We start from the raw sequence: 15,442 nt of genomic DNA on the forward strand, positions 1-15,442 counted from the left end.
CAGGAAGTGGTGGAGGGCTATGTGGGACTTCATTTGAAGCTGTAAAAAAACCAAAAGTTCCCAAATGAAAGTCTAATTAATAGCTTCCTTACATGGACCAACAATAGGTAAGAGAATCCACCTTGGTTTGGGGCATTTTTTTGTGAATGCAACTTCCTTCCTCAAAGCCAGAGCAGCCAACAGGCAGGACCACTTAAAGACTAGTGAAAAGAAAAGGGACATGAAGGGAACATTGCAACTCTGAGGTTGACTTCAGGAGTACTTCCCATCCTATATAACAGATCTTCACTTTACCCTCAGGACACCAGCAAGTTATTCTAGGGTTTCAGGGTTCCAGCTGCAATACTTGTTGATATAATATTAGACGAGCAGAAGAGTTTCTACTCCTGGGAATGTCAGACTCATTACTGGATACCCTGAAACACCATCACCATCTCTCTGCCACATTTCTAAACTGGCTAACTTTTTTCAGCTGTCACCTCCTGGAATATCCTTCAGGCTGGAAAACAGCTGAGGGTTATTTCAAGTAACCCTGAAAGATCAGGAGACTTGGATGGAAGGTTCTCCAGAAAGGTAAAGGCAAGAAATTAAACCATTGCCTGCTACAAAATTCAGGGTGACAGAAAGAAAACAAAGATGGAAGCTCCGTGGTAGTCTTTAAGGAGCTAAGCAAATTTAGGACATGGAAGAGGAAACAGTACATCTCTTACTAGGGGAGAGTGATGATATCCTCAGCCTCAATAAAGAACACAAAAACCTGCTAATTATATGATATTTGCTTTCAACGTCGCTGCCATTGAAACCTGGGAAGAACTTGAACAGGTTTTGCCAGCATATTTGCCAGTCATTGTGTCTTTATATATTGGAACCTTGCCATCTATTTAACGACATATTTGTATATTAAGAAAATTAATTTCACACAAAGAACTTCAGACACTGAAGCTCTTCTCACTTCCAGCCAGTCTTGGAGTTACGTAAAAATACATGTGGACAGCCTGGACATTTATAAACTGCTGACAAAAAGCAACTTTCAGTTGCTCATTTCCTGAAAAAGAAAGGAAAAGAAAGAAACAACACATAGGAAGAAGAAGTGTTGTTTAACACCCTGTTTGTATTACTGTGATCTAAAACACTGGTGTGATGTTTAAAAATGGATCAGTTCAAGGATAAATCCCTTGTTCTTAGGAGCAGGTCACAGATACTGTGTTGGCAGTGACCAAGCACAGGGAAAAACAGTTAGTGACGTTCATCACTCTTCTAAGCTAGTATGATGGATGAAAATAAAAACAATACCTGACAGTAATTGCAAGAGAAATTTTCTCTTATCATACCTTACTGATATAAAAAGCACAAGAGATTTATTTATTCTCACCACTTCAAATCTTGATATATACACAGGTGGCCTAATTTCCTCACCTTTACTCTTTATAATACCAAAATTAAAGGAAATAAAGGAAGAAAAAAACCCCAAACCCAAGAATTAGAAGGCAGGTGTTATTTTCAGTGATTTCTAAGTGTAATAACTGAAGTGGAAGTTTAATGCTTCCTTTCTAATCACATCTCGGCAAAAATGCTAATGCTAAATGAGTGCTTTACTGGAGCTCAAATTCTTGAGTATCCACCTCTGTCCCCTTTCTGGTAGTGCTGGTTGGGGTGGGTTTTTTTTGTTTATTGGGGTTTTTCTTTTTGGTTTGTGCTGGTTCCTGACAGAATTAATCTCCCTCCATACCCACAATGGTAAAAGACCCCTTGTACTGAGATTCTGTGGCCCTCTCACAAGGTAAATCGTACGATATACATGTTATACTTTGTCCCAGTTGTACTTTTCTCATTTTTTAACTTTTAACAGCCTACATTTCTGCAGCAGCTCCTATCTGAAAAAAGGCTACTCTGCTTTCTTGGAACCTGCTTCTGTTCCTTCATATTCCATTAATCTTCCAGCCACAGCCTCCCATAAAGCAGTCCTTCACGCTGCCCTGACAATTGTAGCCAAGTACAGTTATGTGTGGCGCAGTCTCCTGCGGAAAGTTCAGCTACCACTAGAGAGCAGCAAGGGACCAGTTAGCTACAGGTTCAAAAGAAAATCCAGCTCCGGGAAAAAAAAAAAAACAAAAAAAAAAGTTTGGGGGGTTGTTTTTTTTTTTGTTTTTTTAATAGCAATTTCAGTTTCCTTTGTGGAGAAGAATTATGTTTTGTTTTCTTTACAGTAGTCCATGAACATATTCTTCCAACTGAAAAAAATATTTTATTTATGATCAGGTATAAACAGAAAGACTTTTCCTTATAGCTTTACCTTCAGTCTTCTCTGCATTTTTAATAATTTCCACTGTATTTCCCATATATGCAGAGGAAAAGAAAACCTAGTATTTTAGCACTGTGGTGGAATTGGGGAAGAAGAGAATTCAGGAAATAATGAGATAAAGTCTTGGGAGAAGAGCCATCTGGACATCCAGTTGCTACAAGTTGGCTCTACACCTACTCAGTGTAGTAAAATATGATTTTGAAACACAAGTTTTAAGAGCTATCTTGTGACATTTCTCCCTAAGCTTTGAGGATAAAACCTAAGGCTAAGCAGAAGCAAGTATGTACTCCAGCACACAAAGATCAACACAAAGACCTTGTGGCGCTCTGATAAATTTCCGTTCTGAGATACAGTCGGTGTCATTTGTAAAGCTGTAAAGGATTAGAGATGGAAGGCGTTACAGACAGGTAACTGGCAGAAAACTGTAGTCAAGGCTTTGACACACAACTGAACACATCAGGTTTTTGCATCCAAGTTCTCACATGCCTTTTTTATTCCCTCAACTTCTACCAAAACACTATCGCTTATTGGCCATAGACCTAAAATCTGACAAGGGTCAAGGGAACCTTTTGATGTAAGCTGTGAAAACTACACTTCCCTCCCAACTAATGTTGTTCCTTTGAAAAGTGGGGGCCCTGCTCCCAGAGAGCTCGGGAGCAGCATTAAAACATCCTCAGCTGATGTCAGAACAGAAGTCAACTTGACCAAAGGTACAGCTCAGTGACATGGTTTAGCTGACAAAACAAGCCTGCTTCTGCTGAAAGGGTCTCCTCCAGCTCTTCCCTGACAGCCTTTAGATCCCCCCCGACACGGTTTCACCTCTAATATGCATTATCTCCATAAGGCTTGAGGGACATCCAACTTAGCGCGAGGGAGGGAGCCAGAGGAGGTAGCTGGGAGGCAGGGAGAGGGGAACATGACTCCCAGCTATTTCTCCCTCCCCACCACAGCCCTTAGGTTGGCTCCTCTGTCTTGTCAAACTGTACCACGGGATTCCTCTGGCAGCTAATATAGCTAGTAAACTGCAACTCAATTAGTAAATAGTAAGTCCCAGCTAAAATGATTTTCTGACAGAGATTTCTCAGACAGTTTGAGAGAAGAACTTACATTTCCCGGCTTTAGCTGGGATTCGGATCACAGTGGGTTTCCGGGCTAAAGCTGGTTGAGCTGTCTGTTCCTTTGCAGGTTCACTTTTGGTGAGGAACTGAAATGGATCTAAAAGGAAAAAAAAAAAACCCAATATATTTATTTGTTGAACTTAACTCACTGGGTATTGTTTTCATTATTAAGGACATACTTCACATCCAAGAAAGTAATAAAAAAAACCATATAAATCAGGCTGATGCAAATAGCATACTCAGCTCTTTCTAAATAACGTCTTTTCTGTACATCTGCATTCATAGTTGACTTAACATAAACATGCTCCAGATGCCTTCTGGGATTATATAAGTCACTGAACAAGAGGAAGTGAATTGCTTGGTAACAGGGACCTGAAATCAGGATAGCTTTAGGGAAATGTTTTCTAAAGCAGTTGCTCTAATATATAGACATAGCTGTGAACACATTCACTAAAAAGTTTTAATCAATAAAATCTTCCCAAAGCTAAACAATCAGCACTGCAGCAGATAAAATGCCTGCAGAAACAAAAAAAACCAAAGCAAAGCATTTAAATATTACCAATTACAAAATGTCTTTGCTGTAGAACAACTAATTCCCCGGAAGATTCTGCGTAATTTTTTTGATTACAAACCTGGTGTCATGGGGGAGATTGGTTCAGACCAAGGACTGTGAGTTGTGCCTGAGCTCTGCCCTTGCCTGTATCACTCATTCCTCTACAAGCCTGTCCAGTCATTCCGTTGGTAAGAGAGAAGCAATGTTTTCTATGCTTCATGAACTTAAGCACTGGTCTCTTATTAACAGGCATGGGAACATATGCGCATGTAGAAGGCAGCTGTAAAAATACTTGTACATAAATAAAATCCAAATCAACGCCTACTTTCTCAAGCACACCTTCATGTCAAAAAGCAATACTTAATTTATACCTCTTCTCTGTTGCTAACAACTGCTACCTTTTTTCCCTGACGCTACCAAAAACTGCAGTAAAATGGCAGCACTTAGTGGTATCATAAATGTGCAATGTTAAAACTGGGGAAGCACTCTGGTCAGTAAATCTCCATGAGACATATTCATAGCCCCAACAACCAAGTTTGATCTCCTCTGGTGGCCTTTTTAGATGTGTAGCTCAACGAGATGTTATTTATGGAGTGTCAGAGTCTCTGAGAGGAAGTATGCTGGGCATCTCTTTAAATTCTTCAGGACTTTTTTTAAGAACATGCCCTTTCCCAAAACTACCGCCACACTTTTTGACAAAGTTGGAAGCCCTGTATTTGATATAATTTTATCTTCAACACTTATAAAAAATAATTTTAAAATTATGTAATATGAAGTAATGACTTCATAGTCATTAGGTCATAGTCATAGGGATAGTAAAACACCATGCAGTTTATCAAGACACTAGAAATCTGTGCCTGGGAATATATATCATATATAAGAAAACCCAGAAATAGGGTATTTATTTATGAACAACCTCATTAAAAACCTTTTAGCATTTTCATTAAAATGCAGCCCAAAGTCCCCTCTGCCTGGGTCCTCAGCTCTCCCCAGCTCCAGCTGCCTGTGTCCAGCTGTAGCAACAGCAGGGACAACATGCCACAGGGCTTGCACACGATCACCCCGGCTCAGATGTCCACCTCCCACCAGCCCCTTGTTTTGGGTTCTCGTTGTAGGTGCATCCATCACGTACAGGTGTGCTACGGGGGCTTGTGCCGTGGCCTCTCTCAAAGTCCAGACATCGACCTGCCTACAGGCTCCCCAGAAATCTGCCTGGGTACCTTCATATAACATTTTAATCATGAATCAATGCACATCAATTCCTTCTGTCAGGCAGCTTTGAGTGTACGCTGCAGGTAGAAAGGATCATGGCAGGTCAATGATTTGTCTACAGCTAAAGATACACAGGCTATAGCTAAAAATAAGCTCTGCTACCATATAGACATCACATCGTGCCCAAAGGCACCGGCACATCCAGAAACCAGGCACAGGCAACCCACAATGTTTTAGACGGGTAAAATGAACATCTTGTTTAAGTTACGGATTAGCACTAGTCAGTAACAGGTTTAGGTTTCTTCAATGAAAGCTGCATCAGAGCAAGGGTTTTTCTAGAGGACTTGAGAACACAGACCACAGGAGGGGTGCAAGCATTTTGGCGGCTCAGTCACTACAAGAAACAGAAATCCCACTCTTAAAGCAAGTCTGCAGTTATCATTTTCTGTTATTCCTTTATCCCTATGTCTGCTAGCTACACCGCTATCATTTGAATTTCATTTTAAAAAGATTTATCTAAGCTTAACTCTTATGCTGGTGTTCAGAGTGACTTTAGTGCAGCTGAAAAAAAGAAAACCAAACCTGGGTTTTCTTCTCTCTTTCATTTATCTGGGAACTCTACAACAGATTTGAGGAGTGACCCTGCCAAGGCAGCAGGGCCTCAAAGCTGCACTGGCTCCTTGGGAAGCTGAAGGCACAGAGTGAGCAGAGGAAAGGTGAGCAGGGCTAAGTCACGGGCTCCTTGACACAGCAGGAGCGTAGGGAACACGCCGACACACGGAGCACCTCTCAAGGTAAGGTTCTGCAGAGGTTAGGGAAGTTCTGCATGAACAATGAGGAAACAATTTTCCAAAGCCTCCATCTTATAAAAATACAGACACCATGAGACCAAGTAGAAGTGCTCTAAACACCCAAAACACTCACAGATCTGTATTGTAAATGTATGGGAGATTTAAAAATGTATAAAACTACCATTTGTCAGCTGTTAATCATTGCTATGCGTAGAAATGGTTTTCTCGACCATTCAACAGTTGGCAGAGGTCTCAAAATCAATAAATCTGAGAAGTAATTTTTAAGTCTGAGGAAAAGAATTTCTAAGGTTGAGAAAACCATTCGATGAACCTTAGTTTTTCACTCATTATCTTATGTTCAATTATAATGTTGTCACCTCATAATTAGTTTAAAACTCATTTCCTTGTTCACATTATTCCATTCCCCAGTGTTGGGTTTGCAGCAGAAATTGGCTGAGTAAATGATTGTGCTGCTTGGTGCAATGGGACTGACAACATATCAAATTTTTATGTTGTTTAACAACAATTGGGCATTGTGTGAGCATAATTCACGGAAGTGTGAAAACAGAATTGTTAATATACTCATTTAAAGCTTCTCAGATCAAGGAAATTAATCTGGAAGGCATTTTTCATGGCACATACCAACAGACTTCTATCGATTTTTTTTATTAAACTTTTACAATAATGCTTAAAGCCTCTGTCTTCCTTAGTCTAACTTTTCTATGGCTTCTGTTTCAAAGGTTTATGTGATAACATATATTACTGTGCTTGTTTGCAGGAAAGAAAGCTGTGTATTCAAACATATCGTATATCAGCTCTTTCTTTTACCAGTTGAGAAGAGACAGTTCTTTTCCCCCACTCTCATTTACCACCCTCGCTTAAAATAAAAAAATCAGGAGGTTACAGAACAAACACTAGGTTTTGCCCATGTGAGCAGGACAGATAGATATATTTCTGAAACATTTATTGGTAGTCTTTTAAGTAGGTGGTAGGAAGATAGTAACAGATACCTCAGCAGCAATAAAGGGAATCTCGAAACAAAACAGATGTGGGAAGCTGAAAGCACAGAATAGCATTAGCTGCTGTGAAGATGCTCAGTCCTCCAAGAAGTACTCTCAGGACACATGAGAACAACACAGTATGAAAGGTGTTGATGCTGACATTGCAACACTTGCCTCTACAGAAGTATGCAACTGTATCTACTTTCAATGTTTAATTAAAAAAACTGAATCAGCTGCTAAAGGCAAGCCTCACACATTCTCTTCACACAGAACAGTATTGTTATGGGGATCTTCCAGGAACAGAGAATAGAGCCAAATCTCATCAAGAAACGGTTTTATCAAAACCTAGCCCCATGAGAACACTCTGATGTTTGTGGAAGCATACTTAGCTGACACTTGGGGAAAGATTTTCAACAACAGGTTGACTAATATAGCTGGAGATTCAGTGGAAACCTGACAGATAACATCCCAAAGAGGAATGGGGTCCATGCTCAAGAAACACTGTGAAATGCTATAACCAGAAGTCTGAAATTAACTCGGACGTTCTAAATCTCAGCCTATTTACAACTATAAATAGACATATTAGACAGGTATCCTACCTAAATTACAGCACCAGTGATTTCTCCAATCCCAGTTTTCCACAGCAGAAATGGTACTTCTAGCTATCATACCATTCTCTGCCCAGCCTGTATTTGTGCTTGGGATTGCCCTGACCCACATGCAGGACCTCACATTTGGTCTTGTTGAACTCCACGAGTTTGGCATTGGCCCACCTCTCCAGCCTGTCCATGTCCCTCTGGATGGCATCCCTTCCCTCCAGCGTGTCCACCACACCACACAGCTTGGTGTCATCGGCAAACTTGCTGAGGGTGCACTCAATCCCACTGTCCATGTCACGGACAAAGATGTTAAACGATGCTGGTCCCAGTACTGACCCCTGAGGATGTGTAATAACCTTTACATATAAGCTTTTCCAATGAGGTTGTGAAAGCACTACTTTTATTTCTGCACCTCCTTATGCCGTTTTAATCAAAAGCATACAACACTGGAGCAAGCACACAGCAATTTCAGAAAGTTTCATCTTGAGGATTATCTTTCCTCCCAGAAACATTATGACCAGATGTCAGAACAGGAATTTCAAACTTCTCACACATTAACAAGATTTTTTAAAAAGAGTTGTGCAAAGACCTCAGGACAGGAAGAATTTATCCACCAACATTATTGCTAGTCAGAGCCGAGAAAACGTAGTGAACTACTTGCACAGGTTTTAGGCATTGCTCCCTGTTCACTGCTGACATCTGATGGATCACCACAGAAACCAAGGCAACTCAAGGCCAGGGATCACTATTTTTGAGGAATGAGTCCAATCCAAAGAAGGAATAATGTTCACAGGATACAAATGGACTTTACAGAAGGAGCCTAGCCATCAGTACGGCAAAAGTGTACAAAGTCAAAGAATTACGTAGAGTTTTATATTATCTGGAAAGTATAGGAAAAAAAAAATTGCTAAGAGATGCAACAGAAGATCCAACCTACAGGTACTTGTTGAAAATGCAACATGTCCTTAACCGAGCAATGAAATATCTCCTCCACAGTGTTAGAAAGTATGAGAGCACATAAAATAAGATCTGCTACTAGAACAGCATAATTTCTTGGGCTATTGTAACACTTAATGGCAATACGAGCATTTATGGGGTGGAAAACTACAGGGCGACATCGTCCACAGAGACAGATACAAATGGACCGAGGTTTCTGCTCTCTCACTATCTGTGAACCGTTTGGTTCATTGCTAGCTTGTCCATACCAGTAAAGGGGATAGTAATTACACTGGCTTTGGCACAAAAGGACTAATTATACCAGCATGAGTTATTATGTGAGAGTTTGGAGGCTATTCCTACACCATTAATCTGTTTTGCTAGTTGAAGTATGACTAGGATCTTTCAGATTGCAAGAGCCTTCAGGAGGTCTCTAATCCAACCTCCTGCCCAGAACAGTTCAGCCGTGAGGTCATGCTGTTAGAAATTGGTTGCATAACCTGGTCTAACTTCAAAAACTGGATGCTGGAGGGTATTTGGACATAGAGTTGCCAGGTGAACAAATGCCTGTTCATTGGCAAGAGATCCAAGTGCCCCAAAACAGGGGGATTGGACTAGATGATCTTTCGAGGTCCCTTCCAATCTCTAACATTCTGTGATTCTGTGAAAACAGGCAAGCCAAAAATCTCCAAAGCAGAGGGGTTGTGATGGAAAGCAGTAGTGCATACCAAATCTTTGTAATGAAAATGTGAAGGACAAGGGAAATTTATAATGTTGTTTAAAATACCTATCTTCCCTCTGGCAAGAATCTCACATGCTCTCCGCAAAGGAAAAAAAATACTGTTTTATTTATAAACACTTCTTTTGAATACACATTTTGTTGTTGACAACCTTTCTGATCAAAGAATATCTGCATTTTAAAGTGTTATTGTAAAATAAACAGACTTAATCACCAGAGAAGATAGTTATATGTTACCATTTAACAGAATCTATAGACATGAAACTCAAAAGCAAATTCATTTGCATTTGACAACCTAAGAGGCTCCTCATCTATTATGTAGCTATGATTTTAAAACCTTTTCTGTCTCCTGAAACTAGATATAAGGCCCTCTCCTGTGGTAACAGTGGAGTCACTTCCAAGCTCCTTGAAGGCTCCAATTTGTGTTTACTAAGCAACCATCTGTAACCTCTGAAGAGTTAATGGGTGCTTGTTACCACTTCTATTGGGGATCGCCAACTTTGCAGCCAAACCAGCAGGACACAGCACAGATCCATACCTCCACTACCGCACTCCCCAGTAGCATCCCTTAAGTATATCCGGTTTTGTCAGGGGTTTAAGCCAAACAGCAGATTAAACGGATGAGACCTCTCACTCTTTTCTGGGGATGGTATTTTTGGCAGTAAGAAGAAAAAGAGACAGGTAACTTTAAAATAACCACAAGAGTCATCAGAAATAACACAGCAGAACCCTAAGAAAAGCTGCATTATTTTGAAGATATGTTGGGACTAATCTACCAGTTAGAAATATTTCAGTTCTTTTTTTCTTCTCCTTCCTGAGGAAGCAATTAAAAACAAGCAGCTGGGCAATATCCACACAGCGGACAAATTTGGAGTTACTTCAGCAGCACTTTTTCCGAATCGATTACAATGTCACACAAATTCCACCACTCATGCCACAAGAAGGAATAATACATATAAGTGGACAGTAGCACTGGTTTTGGTTGGGGTTTTTTTTCGCCATACAAGCAGAAATCAACCTTTATACTGTGATGAAGTAGATAGATAGGTAGGCAGGTAGATAGACAAATAGATAAAACAATTAAGAAATGTAGTGGTCGCATTACTGTTAGAATTGAAATACACTGATATGACTAAGATATCAAAAGAGAGAGCTGTCTCCTGCTGTTAAGGTAAGGCTCTCTCTGAACTACTTTTCAAAGCATTTGGTTTAAATTGAGTTCTGATGTATCAGGCATAGAGCAATCAGTGAATTATATGCTATTTTAGAGAGAGATAAGATGACAGAGAAGAATAACTCTCCACAGACAAAAAGGAATGAAAACACTCTAGCAAGATCACCTCCAGGTTTTAATTTAAACGTATGCTTTAAATGCACTGTTACTTTACTTTCTTTGTCCAACACATTCTCCACAGATTTCTCAAGCAGACACACTAGATGCTTTAACATAGCAACTACTACAAGTTATGGTTAAAACCACAGATCTTCAGAAGCCATGGAATTTACACTCAGTTCACCTTGGACTAGGATTTCATTTCCAAGCCTTTGTAAAAATGGATTAGTGAGAAGAGAGTCCACCTGATGGATTACCAAAACTTTTAACCTCCAGGAACTGCACAAATCCTTGCTATCAGATGTAAGATAAATGTAAAAATAACCCAGATGATCCAAACTATCACAACCTTCATTAAAGCATTAGCACCTCAAGATTGGGAGTGCCAAGCAGATGCCTTCACATTCCAAATGACTGACTTGAGCAGGAGTAATTTCATAAGGATACAAATGGCTTTGAACATTATCTCTAGCCTTTGAGTCCAAAATTATGACACTTAAAACTGGCATCAATTTTGGCTGCTAATGAAAGGAGCAGTTCTACAGATCTGTCATTCCTGACTTCTCCTTCTGGCACTTCCCTTGGGCCAGCATCAAAGACACGAGTTGGATGGAAGGTTCACCTCTGAATCTCAGAGCTGCTGGGCCTCCAAAGCTCCCACAGACTTCAGCTGGCAGAGTGGGTGCTGAAAGCCTTGAAAGGGATCTTGGTACCCAGAGTCTCCATTCGCACGAGAAGAACGGTTCCCCCTCTCCATATAGGCCAGACAAAGAGAAAATCATTAATGTTTGCATAAGGGCAAGTTCACTTTACTAACAGCTGTGCTGTTGGAGATGCTGTCAAACACTAATGAAACCCATGGGATGCCTCAGGTAAACTTGAAAGAAAATCATCCAGCTATCTTTCGTAGTTAAACCACCAGTTAAATACTGACAGTTAAACTGGTGAAACTATACACTGGTTTGTTGCCAGCACTGTTGATCTTAGCACATAGATAATACTCAAATATCTTTCACTACTGTGGAGATGGAAGCCTTTTCTTAGAGGAAGCGGATGTCTTCTGTCAGTCAACTAAATTTCTGTGAAGACTCTGAATTTGTTTTGCCTGGTTTGCCTTTTCGTTGACATGCTCACCTCAACTTCTGCACCCTCACCACCATCAACTGAGCGCTTCACCTTCTTACTTTTGCATCAGGTGCTAGCAGCAGCAGTGATCGATCTGTCCAGTTTTATTTACATTAGTAAATCAGACACATTTGTGCTTCATCAGAAAAAAATTAAGTTTCGTGAACGCTGTAATGTGTGATGTAAAACTGCTCTTTTGACAAACAAGCTGTTGGTGCTTAGTTTCAAACAGCACTGCATAAAAGCCTCCTCCCTTTTCTAAGGTTGCCATAACAACAAGCAGAGCGCTGTCATTTTGCAAAATAATGACAATGACAAATATGTAAGAAACGCAAAGGTCTGGTGAACGGGGAGCGAGATTAGAGCTTCTCTTCCTGCCTTTACAAAACATTTTACTGTGGATTCATCTTGCAAATCCTAAACTGTTCCTATGGGAACATGAGAAATAGCCAGTGTTAGTGCTCCGTGTTACCTCATTTTTCAGAAAGCCGGTGTTCTTGTGGATGCTTTGTCAAGACAGAGGACAGCGTTAATAATCAAGGATATAGGATATGATCCTGAGCTCACAAATGCCTGCAAAAATCTGGAGTGAATCTTAATTTTACAGTGTACTAAAGTGATAATGCTGTCAGACCTTTTCCTCTTTAGTAGGTAGGAAGGGGTTCAGCACAGATGCCATTTTATTGAATGAATAAAATCATGGACTGGTGACTCAAGAAGAAGTCAGGAAACTATTATCTGAATAATTGTTCTGTTAACCATGACAATGGAAAGTATTTTCTTCTTAATTAAATCAAGAATAACACCTAGGACACCAACCTGAAAGATGAAGACTGACATTCTTACCACTTCATCATGAAAGCTGGTTTTTTTCAGGTGATTTTCATTTGGGATCACTCAACCTCTGATTTAATGGAAGAATTTATGTTATTTAATTTTTCCAGGTTGGGAGAAAGGCAGTCTTTTAGGGTACATAGCCAAAACATCGTTTTCCTTTTTATGTACTTTCACAATGTCAGTATTCTCTTTTCTTGCCTACTGCTTAGAACAGTTACACTTTCCCTCTGTTTGTTCCATCAGAATAAAACGATGGAAACTACAAGTTTTACCCTAAATGCATGGAAAACATAAGCCATCCCTCAGCGCTTCTAACTTTCTTCTAAAACCATCACATGCACAGTGGCTGTTCTACAACTCCTGTCTCCAAACATGGTGATCGCGACTTGTTCCCAGCTAGACACTGCCAGTCACACGCTTCCTTGACCTAAGTACGAAATGCCTCTCCCTGTACTCCTCCCTCCTTCCAAGCTTGGAACAGCTTCTGCACTGCTCCTGGAATCTATCAGTCCAAGAAAAAAATGGACTTGCACCCATGTTGAGCTAAGCACCTCTACTGCAGGACCTTCTGTTGCCTTATTTCACTGCTTACATAAGATCCCCTGAGATCTCTATGTCCATACCTACTGATCCTAACAGTTTAGGGCTTTAATGGACTTCCTATGACTGCCTTGGGGTTTTTACACCAATACAGAGGAGAAACAATAACAAATCAGAACTTCATCTAATGCTATAATCCACAAACTGTGATGAAATTGCATTTGTTAACAATCACTAATATCCATTTACTGTGACAGCTACACAGTATCTATGCTTCTCTTTTCATAAAGCTAAGATGTTTAATGATAAATGAGGTTAAAAAAGAGTAAAAATCGTAGTTACTCCCTTAAATAAGCATTTTGTCTGACACATTTGTATGACACACCCTGTGTTTTAAAGCAGAACTCTCCCTGGACTGCAATGGGGCTGGTAAGCTAAATCAGAACATACATTAATATTAAGAGGGAAAAACCTAACGCTGCAAAATTTAATGAGAGGCAAACACTCACCTATGTCTTAAACTACCTAAAACAGCATTAAAAAAAAAAAAAAAAAAATCGACCCCAAATGCTTATTGGAATCAAACAAGGTTTATGAAAGGGATGTAGTTGTAGTAATTAATTTGTCCCTATGAAATAATTATTTGCAGGTATTAGAAAAAAATCAAAGTTGCATAACAAGTATAATAGTCACACAACAAGACAAGACACAAAGATAGGAGAGAGAAAATAAATAGGCACTGGTGAGATGTACAGAGTATCCCAGAGTGTTTGATTACAAGTTTCCCTAAATGTAACAAACATTGCTGCTTTCCTAGATGACTAGGTTTCCACTATAGGACTTCAGCCACTCAAATATATTAGCCAGATTAGATGGCGAGAGAAAAGACGCCCCACATTCCCCAGAGAGAACTGTGATACATTCTGGAGGTGACATCTCCAGAGGTAACATCAAGTCTTTTATTATCACTTTAATAATCGTGCAATAAATCCAGCAGGCAAGTTCTAAGATTTATATAGATTTAAAACCTCCTGAGTCTCAAAATCCAAATAACTTTATAGTGATCTTGACATAACAGAAAACCAAGAATTTCAAATACACACATAAACCCAGTCAGGACAGGTAGACAGAACTCACGGAGGATCATACACCTGCAAATAGTAACCACTGTAAGAATTAAAAAAATTTCTTCTTACCTGCTGCTGCTTCAGAACCGATGTTATCTTTAACTCCACAAAGTGGACTTAGGGGCAAAACATCATCATCAAAACTGATCAGATCTCCTTCCGCATCTAGTTTGTTTTGCAAAGCAGGTGCTGAGGAATTGGCTGCAGGCGACAATTCCCCCAGAGACTTGAAAACTTTTTCTTGGGCCCGTGGTGGAGCAACAATCGGTTTCAGTGGGGCCAAAGAAAGGGCAGGATTTTCTGCATAATGTGACTTTTTAGGAACTAGAGGCCTTGGAGCAGGAACAGGAAATTTCTTCTGTCCATCACTGTTCTCTGCAACTGATCCACTCCTTGCATCAAGAAAATCACTACTACTACTTTTAACAAGGCCAGGTTTTGGCTTCTTTGGCAGTTCAGGTTTGGTTACAATACTGCTCCCAGCTACTTCGGGTTGAGGCTGCAATTCCTGGGAAGGCGTTGATTTGCTTTCTGTCCATGCATCCCAGTCTCCTGAAATTCTGCATACCCCTGGCTTTGGAGCTACTACTGGCTTCTTTGCAGTAACAGGTCTTGGGGGGAATGAACGAGGGGCAATTTCTGGCTTTTTTGATAATCCTGAGGTATCATTAGTTCCTTGGGATTCAAAAACTTTGATCCTTGAAACAATGCTATTTTGGCTCTTTTCTGTACTCATGCTGTCCATCGTCAAGTGATTATCTATTAAGCTATCACCTATGAAAGGTGACTGCTGAACTGGAGGTTGCTGCCTTTTTGTGGTAGACTGGTTCACTTCTCCATCGTCTATGTTACTTTCAGTATTTTTGACCACAGGTCTGAGATTGCTTCTTGATCTTGGCTTTGGCACAGGACATATCACAGCACTGGGATCTTCTTGGCACCTCTGACCTTCAGAAATTTCAAAGACTATTAAGGGATTCTCATTTTCTGAAGGAGACCTATTCAGGAGAAATGCAGAAGGCCTAGGAGGTTTAAGAGGAGTCTGCCCTGCTAACAGAAAAAAAAAAAGTTTCAGTTACCTACTCCAGAACACTCTATTTATGTTTTTTTTTTTTTGTCAGCTATCAGGATGATAAATGACTGTTTTAATTCAGAACTCTCTTTCTAAAAAGATAAATGAAAAAAACATACGAACTTCAGGAAGAAGCTGAAGATTGCTGAAATGCATG

The 15,442-nt window shown here is 40.0% G+C and overlaps 1 protein-coding gene across 1 annotated transcript in view; it reads right to left on the reverse strand.

Annotated features, from left to right (window-relative positions):
- The window catches only part of SH3D19 (SH3 domain containing 19), a 29,859-nt gene extending 14,901 nt beyond the window's left edge, over positions 1-14,958 (reverse strand). Inside the window, exons 1-3 of the mRNA XM_010079725.1 lie at positions 14,283-14,958; positions 3,410-3,517; positions 1-39 (exon numbers count right to left, since the gene is read on the reverse strand). Coding sequence (XP_010078027.1) covers positions 1-39; positions 3,410-3,517; positions 14,283-14,958 — 823 coding nt within the window. The remainder of the gene's footprint in view (positions 40-3,409; positions 3,518-14,282) is intronic.
- Between the last annotated feature and the right edge of the window lie 484 nt (positions 14,959-15,442).

Source organism: Pterocles gutturalis, unplaced genomic scaffold (genome assembly GCF_000699245.1).
Source record: "Pterocles gutturalis isolate BGI_N339 unplaced genomic scaffold, ASM69924v1 scaffold20079, whole genome shotgun sequence".
Classification (NCBI taxonomy): Eukaryota; Metazoa; Chordata; class Aves; order Pterocliformes; family Pteroclidae; genus Pterocles; species Pterocles gutturalis.